Genomic DNA, 21,007 nt, shown 5'->3' with positions numbered 1-21,007 from the left:
GTAAGGGCCGATTGTAGACCACTTGTAACCTTACCGAAGGGGCATTGTATAGATCTGACAGATGTCCAAAATACATAAGAACATCTTCTCCTTTCATTTTTCAACATTATCCGTTCATAAAGTTTCCTACCAAGCAGATCATTTTAAATTGTTTTTTTAAATTAATTACATGGGTAAACTTAATGGTTTTCTTGCTGTCAGAGGTATATAGGAGTGTAGGTATTCAAATCCTATTAGAGAATGGACATTGTCATCTGGCAGACAATGTATCCTGGGTTAAGAGGTGTTAATGTTCCTTAAACCTAAATACAGCAAGTAAGATGGACTCTTTCAGTTTTGTGTTTATATATGAAGTAACTCTCAACTTTTATCTTAGTGGAAATGAATCTAAGAAAGCTTGCCACAGCACATTTATGTATTTATTGATTAGTTATTAATGGACATAGAAGAATTATTTTGGAAAACGGAGCTAAAACCAGCCTACCTATCTATCCATCCACTCAGTGAGAGATAAAAAAAGTCTTGTCTCATTCTAGTATTTCAAAAGCAGTACCAGCAATATAAATGTTTCACTTTTACCTTTCTTTGAAAGTTTGCGAGTTTAGGTGCCAAGCACAACAGATTAGATGAGAGTGATCCCAGTAGCAGGATGCTGTATCAGAAAAAAATCCTATTTCCCTGTTGTTACTTGTCAGACATCAATAAGTGGGAGGATGTATGCCCATTTCCAGATAAGTTTATAGGCAGACAAACTTTGAGTCATTCGGATCTCCATAAAAGGGTTTTATGGGGGAAACAGCACCAAAATCTTTTGAAAACCATGAAGTACAATTAATATAATCTAGGGTTGTTGTATGTCTTTCGGGCTGTGTGGCCATGTTCCAGAAGTATTCTCTCCTGAATAGGAGATAATACTTCTGGAACATGGCCACACAGGCCGAAAGACATACAACAACCCTGTGATCCCGGCCATGAAAGCCTTCGACGACACATTAAATACAATCTAGGCTAGTTAGCAGCTGAATTGGTGCCATTTGACTTTTAAACCCATTGACATTTTCAAAATATCTTTCTAGATAGCCACATTTACACTGTAAAAATGTTTTCATGCATGGATGTTACCAGCTGTTGGTACACCAAGCTGTTTGGTAAAAAGCATCTTGTACCATCTATCCTTAAACACACACTTCTTGAGGAGTACAACCCTATCAAGAACAAGTTGAAACCTTCTTCGATGGCCAAACAGACTACAGTGTTCCCTCACACGTTCCAGGACCACCCGCAAAAAGTGAAAATCTGCGAAGTAGGAATGCTATATTTGTGTTGTTTACAATCTCACTGGCAAGTAGCATCTCTGTCTGCCACTGCCTTGTGGGGCGAAAACAAAGCTGCTTCAGCCTACTTTTCTCTCCCTTCGGCTTCTCCTTCCTTCCATCCTTAGGCTTCTCCTTAGGAAGGATGTAGAAAGAGGGATTTATGATATTATTTTATGATTTATGCTATTATTTTAGTGTTCATTAAAAAGACCGTGAAACAGTGAATCCGCAAAAAGTGAACTGTGAAGTAGCGAAGGAACACTATACATACATGTCTAGAAGTCTTAATACACTTTACAGTGCCAATATTAGTTATTATATTGAAATCATTGTAACTATTGCTTACCTTTTTATTTATTGCTTTGGAGGAAAAAAGATCAACATGACTCAATATATTAAAAACCCGACCCCAATTGTAAGCATTAGTCAGCTTGATATAAGATATTAGGTAGGCTCTGCCGAGTGGTCGTAGTTTGCAGGACTAGAGTGACACAATCTTTTAGCACATTCTCAACAATGGTACATAAAATGTCTGCTAGCCTCTAAAGTATCATGGTAAAATGATCCAAAAATAAACAAACAAACGAGGCATCTGAATGGACCCATTGTCTTCTCACCTAACATATTTCTAAACTCTCATTTAAGTGTTTGGTATTCCCTGCTACCCAATATTTTTATATAGTAAATTTTCCTTCCCATCATTTAGATGTGAGATGTGTAGATAGATCAGAGTGAGATAAAATATTATCTGCACAGAACTTGGTGGCAATAAGCATTGACGTGCCAGATAAATGAAAAAAATACCTGGTGGATCAATGTAGTTTTATCCAGATTTATCTATCTGCATTCATAGACTTTTAATTAACCATTTGAAAATTTATAATATTGCTCAAGTTTGAGGTGGATGTAATATTAAGAGATCCTAGGCAAAAGAACAAAAGCTGCGTCACTGGAACTTATTAAATGTGATTCAGATTCAACAGGAAATTTCTGTAAACATGTGCCTGTTCAGAATTAATTTTTAAAGTCTGTCACACTCTCTCTTTCACAGGAGACCCAAATGCTTTTCATTGGCAGGCATAGCACGTTGCCAAGTTCATTCTTGAGCTTCAAATTTCATTGCATGTTAACATGTGAATCTGTTAGGTTTCAAACAGTGTAAGCACCATCAGAGCATCCCCAAATTTTAAAAAGACAACTTCTCTCCTTGGAGCTTACATCATTCCTCTTGCCAGAAGCTTGACATTTTTATGAATGAAATCCATTCTGCGTGTTTCCCATTCAAATTTTGTTCTATTATTATCTGTAGTGGAGCCTGTTACCAAGCGAGATTTTTCTTCCACTGCCAGTGTGCTTTGTTTTGTTTCCTGTAGAAAGATGATAACAAGGTGGGGTTACTCTTTCTCCCTAGGTGCCCCAGTATTCTTAAACTAGATAATCAATCTCTTCTGGATGTATTCAGTAAAACTGAGATTAAAGGGAAAGCATTACTAAGTCATTTTATTTTTTCTTGATTCCAGCAGAATTAAATAAAACATGTATATCTTTTCCAGATAAGCCAAGGAAATGGCAACCCTGTCCAATGCTAGGCTGCTTATAATTTCCAGATAAGCAGCCTTGTTACCAGAGCTTTTAAGAATTACATTCCTGTTTATTAGCCCACACCTAGCCTATTACTGTTTGTAAGGCATCAGTTTAGAACCCTATAATTTAAGATGGAAAGGAGGAAACTACAGGATTGGGAGAGGGGTGTCAAAATGAAACCATGAGGCAAAACACAGCTCAGAGTGTCTTTCTTCACCACATTCTGGAATCATGGGTTCCAGTGGAAGTTGACCACACTGGAGGCCTAAAAAGAATGCTTCTCTATGCTTTGAAGGTCCTCTTGCAAAATTCTGTGATATGCTTTGGTCAGAAACAGAAAAAAAAAATGTTCATTTCAGGTAAGAAAATGAGGGTTCCAGATTATACACAAAAATTGTATTACACAAAGGGTCCTATAATGGATTCCTCGTGTAATACATTAACCTCCCTCCCTCCCTCCCCCCTCTCTCTGTATATTACATATTTTTCCTATATAGTCAGATTTTATGTATGCTGCTGTTCATAAACTTTTCAGCTATGTCCATGATGTCTTAAAGGTAAGGGTAAAGGTTTACCCTTGACACTAAGTCTAGTCGTGTCCGACTCTGGGAGGTGGTGCTCATCTCCATTTCTAAGCCAAAGAGCTTAATTTGGAATCCACCATGATTTCTAGTTTGGGAGGATACGCAGGATATAAAGAAAGTTTTATGTTTGCTAAGTCTTAAAATACTAAAAATTAACTAACAGTTTAGTTGTACTTGCTACGTGGCTTCTTTAAATTATGTCAGTAGAGATATAAGACATTTGCAAGATCAGTTTGTCTACTTGAAGAGATTTTAGGAGCAGTTATTGGAGTACAGTCAAGCATTTTACCCCCCACACTAAATCTCATATAAATGGCTGTTGATCAAATTATTTTTCATGTATTCTATCACATGGGAATTGTGTGACATGTCATGACTGCCTATGACTCTTAGCTGCTATGAGTATTTTTATATAAGGGGATTCAGAGAAGCTTTCCCCAAGGAGCCTCACTAAAAGGTCCATGAGGTATGCATGATATTTTAAATTAAATTATATTTAAATTATGTTTTAAATTATAGATCTATCATAGGAAATATTTAAATTACAAAACTGTAGGAATGCTGTGGGCACTTAAACATTTTCTACATATGTATGTGACATTTACTGAAACATATGCCAACTGTAGACCTTTGATAAATCAGCCACATTTCATCAGTAGTTCTGTAGGCGATGATACTTCAGTGGTGAGATGTAATGTTGAACGTTAAGGGCCCATCTACATAGGTCACAAACATCGTAGCGGATCCATAGTGGGATATTCTTGATTATCACCGAGGGAGTCTTCGGTTAACCATTGAACCAACTTGACAGCTGGCAAGTGTCACCACTATGTGGAGGCAACTTGGATCAGCAGCTGGAAGAAGGCTGCACGGCCCATTGATGCTGTAGGATGGTCATCCTTACCCTCCCCATCTTGTCCTTGGCTTAGCAGCGACCACTGGGTGCCATTTTTTTTCTTTTTTTCTTTTTGGTGGGTAAACAGTTTATTAATGAAATGTTACATAACAAAACAGCAAATTATAGCAGATATAGTCAGAGAACAATCATTTTGAAATGTACATGCATATCTACATTAGTCAATCAGCCTGTTAATTCTAACACTGAGTACATATTATTATTATTATTACACAACAAACCCTGCATGCACCCAAAACCCCTATCCCACATAAAATAAAACCCCTTCCCCACACCTGTGCACCCTTCACCATGACGTCCAACCCTGAAGCACTATGAAGCCTTTAAGCCAATTTACCTATCCTTGTTAATAGTAACCCTAAATTCCTAATGGAACTCCTCTATGTTACTGACTCCCTATTCAGATATGCTATGGCCAGCTTCCATGTTTCTAAAAAGTCCTCATTACTTTTGTTCTTCCTATTATTGGTAAGTTTGGCCATTAGCATATATTCCCGCATTCTTTCTCTCCAATCCTTTTTAGTTAAACCTTTTTCCCCTTTCCAGTCTTTGGCTATGGTCAATCTTGCTGCCGCAAAACTATATTGGTATATTTCTTGGTCCTTTCAGTTATTCTTTTCTCTATGCAGACCTAATAGACACAATCCTGGGCTTTTTTTAAATCTTATTATGTAGCATTTTATTTGTCTCTTTAATTACCTTGTCCCAAAATGCCTGTATGGTCACACACATTCACCACATGTGGATGAATGTCCCTTTCTGTTTCCTACACCTCCAGCAAATACCTTATTGTGATTTATCTATTTTTGCCAATGTTGCTGAGGTGATATAGCATCTATAAAACATTTTATATTGATTCTCCCTAATTAATCCAGATATTGTGAATTTGAATTCTTTGTTCCATAGGTACTCCCAGTTATCCAATTCTATTGGCCTACCTAGGTCCTTGGCCCAGGATATCATTACTGTCTTGACTGTGTTGTCCTCCATATTGTAACTTAATATGTATTTGTATAATCTGGATATTAACCCTTTGTTTCCCTTTCCCCATATTCTTTCCAGTTCTGATTTTTTAGTTGCGAAACCTACCCTCATATCTTTTTTATATCTTTCATGCAATTGGTGATATCGAAACCAATAATTCATCTCCAATTCTTCCCGCCCTTTTAATTTCCATTCTTCATTTTCTCTAATAAGGTATTCTTTATATGTTCTTGTTTCTACGCTTACGACTGGTCTTGTAACTGCTTCTAGTGGCCTCAGCTAAGGGGTGTTTTCGGTTCCATATCTTTTCTGTATTTTTTCCAAATGTCTAATAATCCCTCTCTAATTATATGTTTATTAAAGTCTTTATTTAATTTGTCTCCATCATACCATACATATGCATGCCAGCCGAATCTTAATTCATATCCTTCCAAATCTAATAGGGTCTTATTTTCTAATTTTATCCATTCCATGCCAAATTTCTAAAAAAATTATGAACTGCCACTGAACATGCAGAAGGTCTTCACATTTACAATAATTACCAATAACAACATTAAGAGTGGCTAATGGGAAGACAAAGATAATAGTGCAGTATCTGAAGTATAATATTCTAATTCTCTCATTCTCTCTCAAAAAAAACTTAATAGGTGCTTTCCCTGATGTGGCTTTGTATGCTCGGAAAGACTTGCTTCATAGACCTACTCATGTGGCTACCAAAACTTTCCAAGCCTTGCGTATTTTTGTCAACAATGAATTACATGAACTATATGCAGGACTGCAAACAGCTGAGAAGTTTCTAAAACCTGGTGGTCGATTCGTAGCTCTTTCTTTCCATTCCTTAGAGGACCGCATCATCAAGAGATTTCTTCTCGGAATAGATATTTCAGAAAAATTCAACCTCAGTGTAAGACAGAAGATCAAGCAAATGGGAAGGGATTTTTCAGAACTAGAGGAGGAAGATGAATTTTCTAATGGAAATGTTAATTTAAAATGGATAGCTATACAGAAAAAAGTGCTTACTCCTCAGGCTAAGGACCTTCAAGATAATCCAAGAGGACGTTCTGCAAAGCTAAGAGGAGCTATCAAGAGGTAATTTTTTTCTACGTACAAGTATCCTTACAGTTATTCTTCAGCCATTAAAGATAAGTACGAGATAGATAAGTTTATATTTTAAAAGGTAGATATCTACTTTATTTTCAGTGTAATAGGTGTGCTGAAGAAGAGAAGACCACCTAGTAAAATAAGGCTTTGAACTTAAATATCCAGGAAAATATATTTTGGTTTGTTGTTGAAAATATCCTTCAAATATGTGTATTAAAGAGCAAGAGAAAATTCTGAGCTTGTTTTTTCCCAGTTAAATTTAACTAACCTTGTTGTAACAGTATATCCCTCTCTGCCATTAATGCAAATGTGTGCTTATAAACAAGTACTAGATAAGAGTGTAAACATGATCATAGCATTCAGTTTTTAGATTTAAATAGCTTTCACATTCAAGATGAGGGATTCTTATATCTATTATTTTATTTTTCTCTAAAAATATTATGCTTAGAAGATTTTGCACTTCTATTATCCCAAAACAGGTTCTTGAGTTGTCTAAATGTATGCATTGTTTTATTGCTTCCTTATATTACAAACCTTGTTTTTAAGTGTTGTTTTTAAGTGCATTTTGTTTATGAACCGCAATATTTCGAAATAAGTGTGAAATATGACAAGATTTATATTTATCAGCCAGATCACAAAAGACCTCTTTCAGAAGCCCCCATTCAGTTTTTCTGTAATTGGAGATGAGAGACTTTTTCCAAAAAGCAGGGCCTAAAAACCAGGTAGAGTGTGTCCCATGCACTTACTTCAATTCTGACCAGAACCAAGTATGCTTTTGTGTGGGACGGGGGATGTATGTCTTGTCAAATGTATTCTTTGGTTTTCATTGTTTTTCCATAGTATGGCAGGAATAAGTGGATTTGCAGTTGTCATCTGGAAAGTCAGATAATAGTTTTGAGTGCCTGTTTGAAAATTCTGTAAAGAATGGAGCCAATAAACTAAGGCATTCATATATATGTGAATTATTTATTTTATCAAGGCCACTATTTTTCTATCATAGAACATAGTTTCTTTATTGGCAAAGGCAATGTATTTCCTAACAGATTGTTGTAGGCAGTAGTATAATTTGGTGGTGTAGAGCGTGTATCTCTTGCTCAAAATCCATTATTATGCCTGGATCAGAACAGATATTTTTTTCCCTGTACATGCAAAGACTTGATCAAAGTATTACATGAATTGGTCCACAACCACTTTCATTACTCATTGCAGCTTCATTATGGTAGGTATTCTTTGAGCTAGTTGTTCCACTAGTGCAAACTTATTTGGCCTACTGCCCCCTTTTCAGAAAAAAAAAAAATACTCAGCACCCCTCCCTTTTTGATTTTTTTTGTTGTTGTGTGTCAGGAGCGACTTGAGAAACTATAAGTCACTTCTGATGTGGGATAATTGGCCATCTGCAAGGACGTTGCCCAGGGGACGCCCATATGTTTGATGTTTTACCATCCTTATGGGAGGCTTCTCTCATGTCCCCACATGGGGAGCTGGAGCTGACAGAGGGAGTTCATCCACGCTCTCCCCAGGTTGGATTCAAACCAGCAACCTTCAGGTCAGCAACCCAACCTTCAAGTCAGCAGTCCTACCAGCACAAGGGATTTAACCCATTGTGCCACCAGGGGCTCCTTTTTAATGTGAAAGATGTTGTGACAAATTTGTATTTGCTTATGTATCTATAGTTTTATCTAGAAAGAAACATGTTTTTGTAAATAAGAGAACTTTGAAAGTTTGAAATTACAAAGTGTAAAGCTACTGTTACTATGGTTGATTTTAATTAATACAGAAAATTAAGATAACAAAAATAATAAAAATTACTAATAACATTAAAAATAATCCAAAATGAGAAGAATGAACGTGGTGCACTACTATCAATTTATTAAAGTTTAGGTCTGTTTTTGTCAATAGCATGAATTAAATTTGTGAATATTTGATCCACTTGCACTATCAACTACTTGTCATACAATTCAGAAATAATATGAATTAGATTTCATACATGTTGCCCATTTATAGTGTCATAGACAAGTCATGACATGCTTCCCAACAATGCCCAAGATGCTTGCTTGCTTGTTAAGTCACTATTTGGATATAATTTGTATTTTGTATGTTTATTTGGTAAATAAAATGATCACTTCAACTTTAACTCTATATTGCACAACAGATGAAACATGTACAAATCATTTTTCAAAATTTTCTTCTTTCTTTATGTTTCCACCACCCTCTTAGTTTTATTCAGTGCCTCCAGTTGCACCCCAGGCTATTACCCCCCCCCCCAATTGTTCCAGCGCCCCCCCCCCCCCGGGGCAATATTGTCCACTTTGAGAAACATTGCACTAGTGTTCACACAGAGTAGTGCCTGGAAGTTAACATTTACAGGCAAAATTGCTATCAATATAGCAGAGTTGCAATGAAGAAAACAAGTAGGAACCCATTTGCTTTATCAGTATGATTAGAAACATTTTCCAGTTACTTTCAAAAGTATAATTTAATAAATAGTTTAAGGCATTTTGGGTGCATTTTGACATGAGGTTTTCAATGGTGATGTCATTCGCTTATCAATCATTTCCTTCTTAAAAAGTTATAGGAAGTAATGATAAAACAACAAGCATGAATGTGAGGAGTATCTCTCCCCCCCCCCCCCAAACTTTGCAACAAGTTATGGCAAAAGGTTATTTTTCAAATGCTGTAAACAAATAAACAGAAGATATTGCTTATGTTTACAATTACATTATTCAAGAATGTTTTAATTGATTTCCAACTGTTTGTTTTTAAATTGAAGAAAGTATTTTTTAAACTTGTGTGATTTATAAAGTTGATTTTATTGCAAACAGATAAAATTAAAGGGCAGGATATAGATATTTAAATAAATGAAAAGCCAGCATGATGTACTAGTTGTTTAACTCAGGAGACAATGGACTGAATCTCCACTTCAGCCATGGAAACCCCCTTGGAAGCCTTGGGCAAGTCACAATCTCTCAGCCTCAAAAGGAAGCAAAGACGAAGCCCCTCTGAAAACATTTTGCCAAGAAGAGCCGATGATACGTTCACTTTAGGGTTGCCATGAGTCAAAAACAACTTGAAAGCACACAAAAACAAATTTCTAAGGCCTAGTTCAATGTTAACAGTATTGTGAATATGAATAGTACAATATGAATTGTACAATACTATGAATAGTACAATACTACAGTTTGTATGTGTTTCATTAACATGTCTGGTGCAAACAATCAAAAGGTGGACGAAGTATGTTTTAATCCAGAGGTGTGTAGATCTGAAAACTCCTGAATGTATCAGCTGCTTCTTAAAAATGTTTTGGTTTGACATACATTAATTCTTACTTATTTTATGTTGTGAAACAAATTGCTTTAAAACATTTAAGGAGATGACAGCATGAATTTATCAGAACAAATACTGGGAAAAATTATTGGTAGGCCTGCAATTGTGTGTCAGTGCAATATTATTTTGGCCTTTAGGTTTTTGTGTTTGATATGTTGATTTCTTACTATTTTGAGTGGGCTATATTGTAAAAGTCAGAACATCAGTACATTTTTTTTAAAAAAAAAATACTTTCCCAACATTTCATTATATGAAGCATTAAGTATTATGTTCAGTCTTACCCCAAATTTTTAAATTGAAAATTGCTGGCAGCTAAAACACAGTAAACTGTGATAAATAATCCCCCCCCCCCCACACACACACACATTAAATGTGAATAGACATACTATATTTGGATAACACTTCACACTGAAACATATTTTCAGTTTGATAACAGATTTATAATTGAAACAAACAGAAAACCTATGCCTAAGGATAGTTGTGGGCATATACTGTCAGACATTTTACTAGGAACATTATTCAGAAATGACTAGAACTTTACCCTTCCTTACATGATTAGTGACATGTTTGAAACATCCCAGTTCTTTTGAATTTCTCATTTTTGTTTTCCTCCACAAAAGGAGCGAATTTTTTTTCTTTCCTTAATATAATATTTATTTATTGTCTTCTCAGATTTAATTTTAAAACATATAGAGATAATAGTTTATTGAATGCAATTGTGAAACCTAGTCAGTTTTAAGTTTTTTTAAAAAAAGGATGAGCAGTGATCCTACTTGAATTTGCAGAAGGCAGGAATGGAGTTGCAAATCTGTAACTGTTACAGGACCATTTAGGTCAGATCAAAGGTTTACTACTAAAGGTAAGTATTCAAAGTAGCAAGGTTACAAGATTCAGATATCAAGCCATTTGGTAATGGAAGCACAATTTTGTGAAGTTTGAGAAATATTGAGAGAAAATATCAGTTACCAAAGCAAAACATAGAAATGAATTAAAGATGGTAGCAACGTCTTAACTTCTAAAATACTGCAGTTGGAATCATGATGGATTGATTCCCACTTCCACTCCATCCAATTGCCATAGTCTTTTCAACTTCACTATTTGGGTGAGAAGGCATCTAATTCTAATTTGCTGATACCATTTTGCCTGCCTTCTTCATTTACATAAATTTGATCAAATGATCATCCAGAACTATAGGCCATTGTCAGCTGGTGAGATACTTCAGTAGAATGGTGTCCATGCTATTTTGAACCATTGGAGTCAAATATGGACTTACTGGTCAGAAGAGCAACTGCCATGATCACATGATCATTGCATATTGTTTGCGCTCCACAGTACCAAAGCCTTTGCAATTATGGGATTTTTCACCCTTTATAACCCACTTTTTGATAGTATGGATGGGAATAGTATGGTTTGTGAACTGTATGCAGTCCCCACAGCTTTCTCTCATCCCCAGGGACAAATATACCTACTGCGGGTTAAGAGTTCATTTCACCCACATGATGTGACTTCCATGGGCAAATTTAGGACAAGGATAGGCCTTTTTTCAAGCAAGAAGTGAACAGGTAACAGAAGTGACTAATGCTCACTTCCAGTTATTGAAAAGGCCTCTCCTGTACCTAAATGATCCAGGAAAGGCTCCAAACATGAAAATGTCCCTTTCTCCCCTAGAGTGCACTTAGTGGCTAGAATAATAGAATCATATAATATTAGAGTTGGAAGAGACCACATGGGCCATCTAATTCAGCCCCCTACCATGCAGGAAAAGCACAAAGTGTCCTTGACAGATGGCCATCCAGCCTGTTTAAAAGCTTCTAAGCAAGAAGTTTCCACAAGACTGACGCAGAGAGTTCAACTGCTGAACAGCTCTTATGGTCTGGAAATTCTTCCTAATGTTCAGGTGGAATCGCCTTTCCTTCTCCTCGCCTCCCAAGGAGAAGCTGCCAGAATCGGCCAAGGCTTCTTGGCTCCTTCTCCTCGGGAGTCAACGCCGCTCTCCTCCAGGCTGCTTCTCAGGAGGCGAAGAAAGCCAGCGCCTTTTCCTTGAGCTGGCAGGAAGGGGAAGGGAAGCCAAAATGTTTTGATTCTCTCTTGAGATCTTGCAAAAGAAGCGAGAGCGGGGTTCTTGCTTGCTCCTCCCTCCCTTTCATTCTTCAGCTGGCTGAGCTTCCACGTTGCAATAGCATGGGTCCCACACTCTCTAGGGTGGTGCTGAGGGTAATAACTTTACAAACTCATTAATCATTATGAAGAATGACTAATTTTGAATGGGGACTATGTTTAAAATTACTATTGAAGCATGGCTTTCAACTGTATATAATAAATATTTTATCCTATACTTCGTTAATTTTTAATTCCAAAACGTAATATACTTTGTGGATAGCCCTTGTGTATTAGTATATTGCAATGCTATTGTTACTAAATTGGAGCCCCGGTGGCGAAGTGCGTTAAAGCGCTGAGCTGCTGAACTTGCAGACCGAAAGGTCCCAGGTTCAAATCCCAGGAGCGGCTTGAGCGCCCGCTGTTAGCTCCAGCTCCTGCCAACCTAGCAGTTCGAAAACATGCAAATGTGAGTAGATCAATAGGTACCATTCCGGCGGGAAGGTAACAGCGCTCTATGCAGTCATGCCGGCCACATGACCTTGGAGGTGTCTACAGACAACGCCGGCTCTTCGGCTTAGAAATGGAGATGAGCACCAACCCCCAGAGTCAGACATGACTGGACTTAACGTCAGGAGAAACGATCCTTTGGAGGGCCGGACTATAGTTGACTACCGAGCAATAATAATTAATAATAATAATAATAATAATGAGTATTGGAAGAGAACCCCTTGAGCTATTGAGTCCAATCCCCTTCTGTCTTAGTGCACAAAAGGAACAAGCAAAGCACCCCTGACAGATGGCCTCCCAGCCTCAATGTTAATAATAATAATAATAATAATAATAATAATAATAGACCCTTGGGCCATTGAGTCCAATCCCCTTCTGCCTTTGTGCACTGAAAGAACAAGCAAAGCACCCCTGACAGATGGCCTCCCAGCCTCAATGTCAATAATAATAATAATAACTGCAAAAGGCCACCCTACTGGGATCTGCGCACATCATCCGAAAATATATCACACAGTCCTAGACACGTGGGAAGTGTTCGACATGTGATTTTTTGAAACGAAATCCAGCATATCTCTTGTTTGTCATACAATAAAATAATAATAATAATAATAATAATAATAATAATAATAATAATAATAGACCCTTGGGCCATTGAGTCCAACCCCCTTCTGCCTTTGTGCACTGAAAGAACAAGCAAAGCACCCCTGACAGATGGCCTCCCAGCCTCAATGTTAATAATAATAATAATAATAATAATAATAATAATAATAATAATAATAATAATAAAGAGTGTTGGAAGAAACCCCTTGGGCCATTGAGTCCAACTCCCTTCTGCCTTTGTGCACCAAAAGCACAAGCAAAGCACCCCTGACAGATGGCCTCCCAGCCTCAATATTAATATTAATAATAAGGGTTGTAAGAGAAGAAGAGACCCCTTGGGTCATTTAGCCCAACCCCCTTCTGCCCTTGTGCCGTGGGGGCCGGATTAATGGCTTCGATGGGTCGCATCCGGCCCCCGGGCCTTAGTTTGGGGACCCCTGCCCTAAACCATTCAGTGCTGAAGAAAATTGGTAATAATTTCTTTTATCTTGATGGACCTTTTGGTTATGGCTATTATTCTCTCATTTAAGCAATTTAACATTTGCACTATTAATCCATAATAAAATTTTCTGTAGAATAGGTTATTAAATATCACAACCCTTTAAAATTTATTAATTTGACAGTCATAAATCTATTTCTTCAAAGTGCAAGAACTAATATGACTCATAGCATCTTTGCTTGAACCTATTTAATGAATGTCAATTAATTCTGCCTATAAAAGTAATTTTATAATATTCTAGACACTGTATGTCTCAATTCTAGATTTTCACTGTGATTCATACCTGACTCAGAGTTGTAGGGAAAACAAGGTAGCACACCTCTGGTTTAAGTATGTCTTCCTGAATAAAGGTCTTCACTGTACATGGAAAACAAACACATTTGGGAAAAGTTTTCTTCTACATCCAATGTTATTTTTGTTTATTTAAATACAGGGCTTAAAAATATATTATTCTCCAATGTATTCTTGTCCTAGTTAACTGTCTATTTTCTTGCACCTGGTAGTCTTTATCATGTACTTCTCCTACACATTAGAACTGCATGTGCCCAATCTGTACGTAGTGTTTCTATTTCCTTACACCGCTCCAGAAGACCTGGAATATAATTGTAACTTTTGGAATTAGATCCAAAAAAGACTCCAGTAGAAACAGCTTGCAGAGCTTATTGACGGGATGAGACCAGAACTTGAACCTAACAAGTTAGAAATAATTACTTGTTCTGTAGTTCATTTTCTAATTGTTGGAGAATTAACAATCTCACATGCTTGTGGCTGTCTATTTTTATGACTCCCAATCACATTTACATGCCCCCTTTCTCCATGGCGTATATGACTAAAGGCCAGGCTCCATCTCCTTTGAAGAAGAGAGTTTAAACATTTTTGATTTCTTTGTTCTCAGTCAGTGTGTGTTAGAATGCCAACCTATTAGTATCTTTCATGTTCCTTTGCGTGATGCTCCAACTAATCGTGTGGGATCACTCTACCTTTGTTTCACCATGAGAGAAGAAAATGCTGTTTTACTCCTCATTTTCTATTGGATTTATACTTTTATTTGGATTTGATCTACCTACACAAGTTTTGAGCTTGTGTGATGACTTACACAAGTTTTTGTAAGTAAAGTTATTTAAATCTCATCAGTTGGTTGATGTTGTTTTTATTTTGGTCTCTGATATATTCTACAGTGCATGTTATTTGCTGTTGTTTTATCAATGGGAGGAAACAGGAATGCTGGAACTTTTTAAAGCTTACTCTATATAAAGCCTACCATTTAATTCTTGTGGCCTTTTGCTTACTATGTTAATTTATGCCAAAATACAGTAGAGTCTCACTTATCCAACATGAACGGACTGGCAGAATGTTGGATAAGCGAATATGTTGGATAATAAGGAGGCATTAAGGAAAAGCCTATTAAACATCAAATTAGGTTATGATTTTACAAATGAAGCACCAAAACATCATGTTAGACAACAAATTTGGCAGAAAAAGTAGTTCAATATGCAGTAATGCTATGTAGTAATTACTGTATTTATGAATTTAGCACCAAAATATCATGATATATTGAAAACATTGACTACAAAAATGCGTTGGATAATCCAGAACGTTGGATAAGCGAGTGTTGGATAAGTGAGACTCTACTTTAAGAGGTTTTCTTTGATTTAAATGGATTAAAGGCAATCTTGGTCAAATGGCCAATTAGACCCAACCAAAATTTTAACACTAATTGCATTAAGTTTTTATCTTAGCAGGACATCTTTCAAATTGCTTTTATAATTAAGGAGGGGTGGTATCTTTAGATGATGGAAGTGGAATGCTGTTGCCTTCAGCGTTGAAAAGGCAGAGAGGGGTGTGCAATTTTCGTTAGTCATAAGTCATAAGAAATTCATTAAATTCATACTTACGACGCAATATCCGACACGTGGGCATGGCCGCACCAAAAACTTAAGAATCAAAACTTACCCAATGCTTTTTGTTTGCATTTTGAAGCCTCCCAAAGTCAGTTTCATTTTCAGCACAAGGAAGCAAAGAAAAGCCAAAAAGGCTGCCTTTCCTCTTTAATGGCCTCTTGCCATTAGGAGAGGGAAGCAGCAGGGAGAAAGTAGAGTTCACTGGGAAAGAGACTGAGAAAGTACAGAATACTGGGAAATATTGTTTGGTATGGCGAGGTGCCCTATGCAAGAGTATTCAAAAGGCCCTGAATTCTGCTCAGCAACAGAAAGCCCCAGTCAGGATAGGGGAGAGATTTGTCCGTCTGTAGCAGCAGCCAGCCAGAGTTCCAATAAATTGTTGAATCTGCAAAGAGGAGGTCTGAATGATACTTCTAGTAAGTAAATCTCTGTGCTGGGCTGGGAAGAAATCCCTAAATGGAAGTTCTTTTGGTTCATATGAGAGACATTCAATGAGATAGCTGTTGTGGCTTTTTTAAAAAAAGTTTTTATCAAAACTTTAAAAAAATCCCTAAAATCAGTAGATCTATGAATATTTCTGAAAGTTTGGGGGAATGATCCCGTTATATTGTGTCATTATATAGAAGATTTAAGGAGACAGCTCTTGTATTTTTTTAAAAAAATGTTGTTTATAAAAACTTTGAAACTTTCCCAAAAATCCGTGGATAAGTAAAATGTTCCGAAACTTGATGGGCTAACAGTGGTAAATGTGTTTTACCATTGTAGCAAGTGTCACCCCAATAACTAAAAATTAGGGAGAAATTAATATATGACTTAATATACAATAAAATAACCATTTTGGCATTTTCAAGAAATGGAATAGTTGAGAGGTTTTTGGTTTTTTTTGTAAATATGATAATTTTAAAGCTATAACTAGTTTCTAAAAGACCTAAGCCTTAATGAGATATAACTGCTGTACTTCAAACTTAAACCATTGAGAAGATGCTTTGTAATAGCCATGCCTGCCCCTCATGGACACTTTATTTATAAATCCATTTATGTATGTAGTTCTGTTAATCAAGGCTAAAACTATAATACCTGCAACTATAAAAATCCACACTTTGTCTAGTTGACAGTATTAGGTAATAATAATAATAACACCAGCTTCTGCTGGATTCTGTCTATCAGGGTAAATAGAAATAGTTCAAGCCTCTTTTTTCCCCTTCTATCTTCCTGCATCCTTAAACAGTATGATTTGCGTTCCTCTGCTCTATCCCAAGGGTAATGAAAAAAGGTACTCAAACTTCATTATTCCTAATTGGAGTATTCTTTTCCCCACCTTTATCAACTACTCCACTGGTTCTACAGGTATCAAAATTTATTTCATGTTTTTACGAAATCTCTCATCCACTTGTCAACTAGGAATACCTGCTACGTAAAGCAGGTACAAGTCTGGAATCTCTTTTTTAAATTATCTCATGTGAGTTTGTTCAGAAAGTTTAGCATTTCAGGTAATTTTGAAGTTATCTGGGCAATTAACCATCCACCTCTAATCCCCACCTTAAATAAAGTACCTTAACTTGAAATCTAATCTGTGTGATTGTAGCAATCTGTGACATAAAAACCCACAGATACTTGGGCTCCACTTTCTCAGTATTTATGTTAAATCAAAGGTTGATGGCAGAAACAGGAATGATGAAGTATTGCAGGCTGGCCTTCCTTGGTTGGCTCTTTGCAGAGTAATGTAAGCAAAAGTCAGAATTGATCATACTGAAATGTTCCTTGAAATAATTCTGATCCTGCAGGCATAGCTGGTTAGTATAGTGAAATATATCCTTTTTAATAGGTTGTATGCAATCTGATGGAATTGAATTGGCAGGGATGCAACAAAGTGCCACTCTAAGAACTGGCACTTGGGTACCTCCCTGCCAATCAGTCAACACACAGGAGATTAAAAATACGTTTTCACATTTAACATATTTGCATGTGCTTCTTTCAGTTACAATGGGGAAGGGACTTTCTAATTACTAAGCCTGTGCGATCAATGAAAAAAATGTTTCAATACTCATTGCTAAATTAGGGGCAGTGGCAAATAGTTTCTAAAGGGTTTCTAAAATATCGTAACTGTAACAATATAACAAAAATTTTGTTACTTTTTTGTTACATAATTGTGCAAGTGGGGCTCCTTTTGCCCTCATTTTTAGAGTTATCAGGATGGAACTTGCTACAATGGTAGATCACATTTACCACTGTTACCCCATGCCCAAGTTTCAGAACGTTCCACACATCCACTGCCTTTTGGGAATTTTAAATGTTTTATGAACATTTTTTTAAAAAAATCTACAAGAATCTACAAATTTTTGGATTTATATTTTCAGTGATATAATATAGCCATAGCATCATTTTCCCCATGTTTCAGAAAGATTTGCACATACAGTGGTTTTTAGGGAATTTTAACCAACATAAACTTAACAGTACTATTTCAGTGGAAGACCTCAGGGGCTATTCAGTCCAACCCCCTTCTACCAGGCAGTCAAAACACCCTCAACAGATGCCCAGCTAGCCTTTGAAATGATGATGATGATGATGATGATGATGATGATATAGTAAACCTACTAGGTTCTCGCAGAAGCAGAGGCAGCAGGACGACATTTTTGCTCCCTGGCTTCAGGTAGGATTTGGCTAAGATTTGGCTAAGATTTTAAACTGAGTGTGGGCTTGGCTCCTGTGGTCAAAGTCTAACTGTTGTGTGACTGTTGTGTTGAAAGAGAGCCAGGTACTTAAGTTGATTGACAGCAGGCATTGTCCCCTGTTAATTGAGTTTCTGGGAAAGCTTTATTTGCCAGTGTGAGTTTCCTTTACTAACTATCCTTTGCAGTACATACAGGAAACAAAGTAACATAAACAAATACACAAAGAGGTGGTTTGTTGCAGTCTGCACATAAAGTGCATGCATATTACTTAACTGTACAAAGATCCCACTTGGCCACCACGCTCACCAAGAGATGCAACAAAAGCAAAACATTCCCATCACATGCACCAGCTGTGGCATGTTCCGCTTTTTCACACAAAAACTAGACAACTACATCTGCTCCAAATGCAAACAGATGACTCTGATGGAGCAGAGGATCCAACAGCTCGAGCACCGTATTAAGACCCTTAAGGACATTCAGGCACTCGAGCTCTTCTTGGACACTGCACAACACACTGCTGTAGATCAGCAGCCTGCATCACACCAACACCACCAAGACCATGATCAGGAACCTTATGGGGAGACCAACTCAAAGGTAGACAACCCTCAGGCTTGGAAGGAGGTCACCCATAGAAGGAGACGCAGGACCAGGCAGCCTCCGCAGAACTCGTCTGCTCAGCTGCATTTACACAACAGATTTGAAATTCTTACATCATTAACATACAATCAGGAAACACATCTTGTGGAGGACCACAGTTTCTTAGATACCACTCAGTGGACAACCCTGGATCAATGCGCAGGGGATAGCCCTGACGGGGACAGTGCATCACCACAGTCACACTTATGTAATCATGCAAATGCTCCATCCCCAATCATAGACCAGGAGCAACAGGAACATCCTTGGGAGAGTAATGGGCTCTCGGATGTATCTCAATGGATTGTCATTGATGAATGCACTGGGGATGTTGAGGAGGAGGACAACACTTTACACCTACATGATTCACTTCAACAGGAACACTCTTCAGGGGACATACACACTGTCTTGCACAAAAGGGACCCTGTCAATCCTCAAAGGAAACAGGTCTTGGTAGTAGGTGACTCCCTCCTTAGAGGAACGGAAGCCATCATTTCCAGACCGGATGGGATGGCTCGAGAAACATGCTGCCTCCCGGGGGCAAAAATACACCATATCACTCAGAGGCTCAGCAGGCTCCTAAAGCCCCATCACCCTCCCCACCTTATGTTGATTCATGTAGGTACCAATGACACCGCTAGGCATACTTTTCAAAAGATCACAAATGATTTTCGAGCTCTGGGAACAAAGCTAAAACTGTATAATGTACATGTGATCTTTTCATCCCTCCTCCCTGTTGTGGGACACGGCTCTACAAGGGCCGGAAAAATAGTACAGGTCAATAACTGGCTCAGAAAATGGTGTCAAGAGGAGCATTTTGGCTTCCTTGACCATGGTCTACTCTTCCAAGAGGATGGACTACTGGCAAGCGATGGGGTGCATCTCACACAAGTAGGAAAACATCTTTTTGCACACAGACTCACAAACCTCATCAGGCGCACTTTAAACTAGATCCACTGGGGGAGGGGAACAACAGCCTGGCGAACACTATATTACCCACGACCACAGGGAACCGCCGAAAGGCTAAACGGAGGGCTGCACAAACACAGCAAGGACCAAGTACAGAGAGCACAATAATCCCAAATAAACAGTTCGAGGGGAGGTCACAGGGGCTTACATGTCTTTACACTAATGCTCAGAGCATGGGAAATAAGCAAGACGAACTCCAACTCCTAGCACAGCACCACACATACGATGTCATAGGCATCACTGAAACCTGGTGGGATGACTCCCATCACTGGAATTTAACCATTGAGGGCTATAACCTCTTTCACAGAAATAGAACAAAGGGGAGAGGAGGGGGAGTAGCTTTATATGTCAAAAACAGTTACGTTGCAGAAGAAATGCAAGACTGTAATCCGGGAAACCAGCTTGAAAGCATCTGGATAAGAATCAAGGGAACCGGGACTCAAAAAGATCTTGTCGTGGGTGTCTACTACAGACCTCCAAGTCAGGATGAAGGACTTGATGAAGCCTTCTGTCAACAGCTGACCAAACAGGCACAAAGAAGAGATATAGTAGTCATGGGCGATTTCAATTATCCCGATATCTGCTGGAAAACAAACTCAGCCAAGAGTACAAAGTCCAACAAATTCCTCACTTGCCTTGCAGATAATTTTATGGTCCAGAAGGTAGAAGAGGCAACAAGGGGATCAGCAACTCTTGATCTAATCTTAACAAATGTGGAAGACCTGATCAATACAGTTGAAGTGGTTGGATCCTTAGGGGCAAGTGACCATGTGCTCCTGCAGTTTGCAATACAAAGGAATGCTGAAACTAAGACAAGTCAAACACGCATTCTGGACTTTAAGAGAGCTGACTTCCAAAAAATGAAGGAATTACTGAGCGGCATTCCATGGACGCCGATATTAAAAAACAAGGGAGTTAAGGATGGATGGGAGTTTTTCAAAAGTGAAATACTCAAGGCGCAAATGCAAACAGTGCCAACAAAGAAGAAAAATAAGACAAGTGCAAAGAAGCCAGAATGGATGTCCAAAGAACTTCTAACTGAGCTAAAGCTCAAAAGTGACATGCACAAGAAGTGGAAAAGGGGAGAAATCACCAAAGAAGAATTCAAACGTATAGCCAACACCTGTAGGGAAAAGGTTCGCAAGGCTAAAGCGCAAAATGAGCTCAGGCTTGCCAGGGACATAAAAAACAACAAAAAAGGCTTTTTTGCTTACGTTGGTAGAAAAAGGAAGAAAAGGGAGGCGATAGGGCCATTGCAAGGAGAAGATGGGGTGATGGCGACAGGGGACAGGGAAAAGGCAGAACTACTTAATGCCT

The 21,007-nt window shown here is 37.8% G+C and overlaps 1 protein-coding gene across 6 annotated transcripts in view; it reads left to right on the top strand.

Annotated features, from left to right (window-relative positions):
* The window catches only part of mettl15 (methyltransferase 15, mitochondrial 12S rRNA N4-cytidine), a 206,200-nt gene that overhangs the window by 138,725 nt on the left and 46,468 nt on the right, over nt 1-21,007 (top strand). For all 6 annotated transcript variants that reach the window (XM_062967772.1, XM_062967771.1, XM_008118087.3 and 3 more), the window contains exon 6: nt 6,032-6,473. In XM_062967772.1, coding sequence (XP_062823842.1) covers nt 6,032-6,473 — 442 coding nt within the window. The remainder of the gene's footprint in view (nt 1-6,031; nt 6,474-21,007) is intronic.

The sequence above is a fragment of the Anolis carolinensis genome, chromosome 1, assembly GCF_035594765.1.
Source record: "Anolis carolinensis isolate JA03-04 chromosome 1, rAnoCar3.1.pri, whole genome shotgun sequence".
NCBI lineage: Eukaryota > Metazoa > Chordata > Lepidosauria > Squamata > Dactyloidae > Anolis > Anolis carolinensis.
Note: the sequence above shows the minus strand (reverse complement) of the source record. Positions and strands in the feature narration are given on the sequence as shown.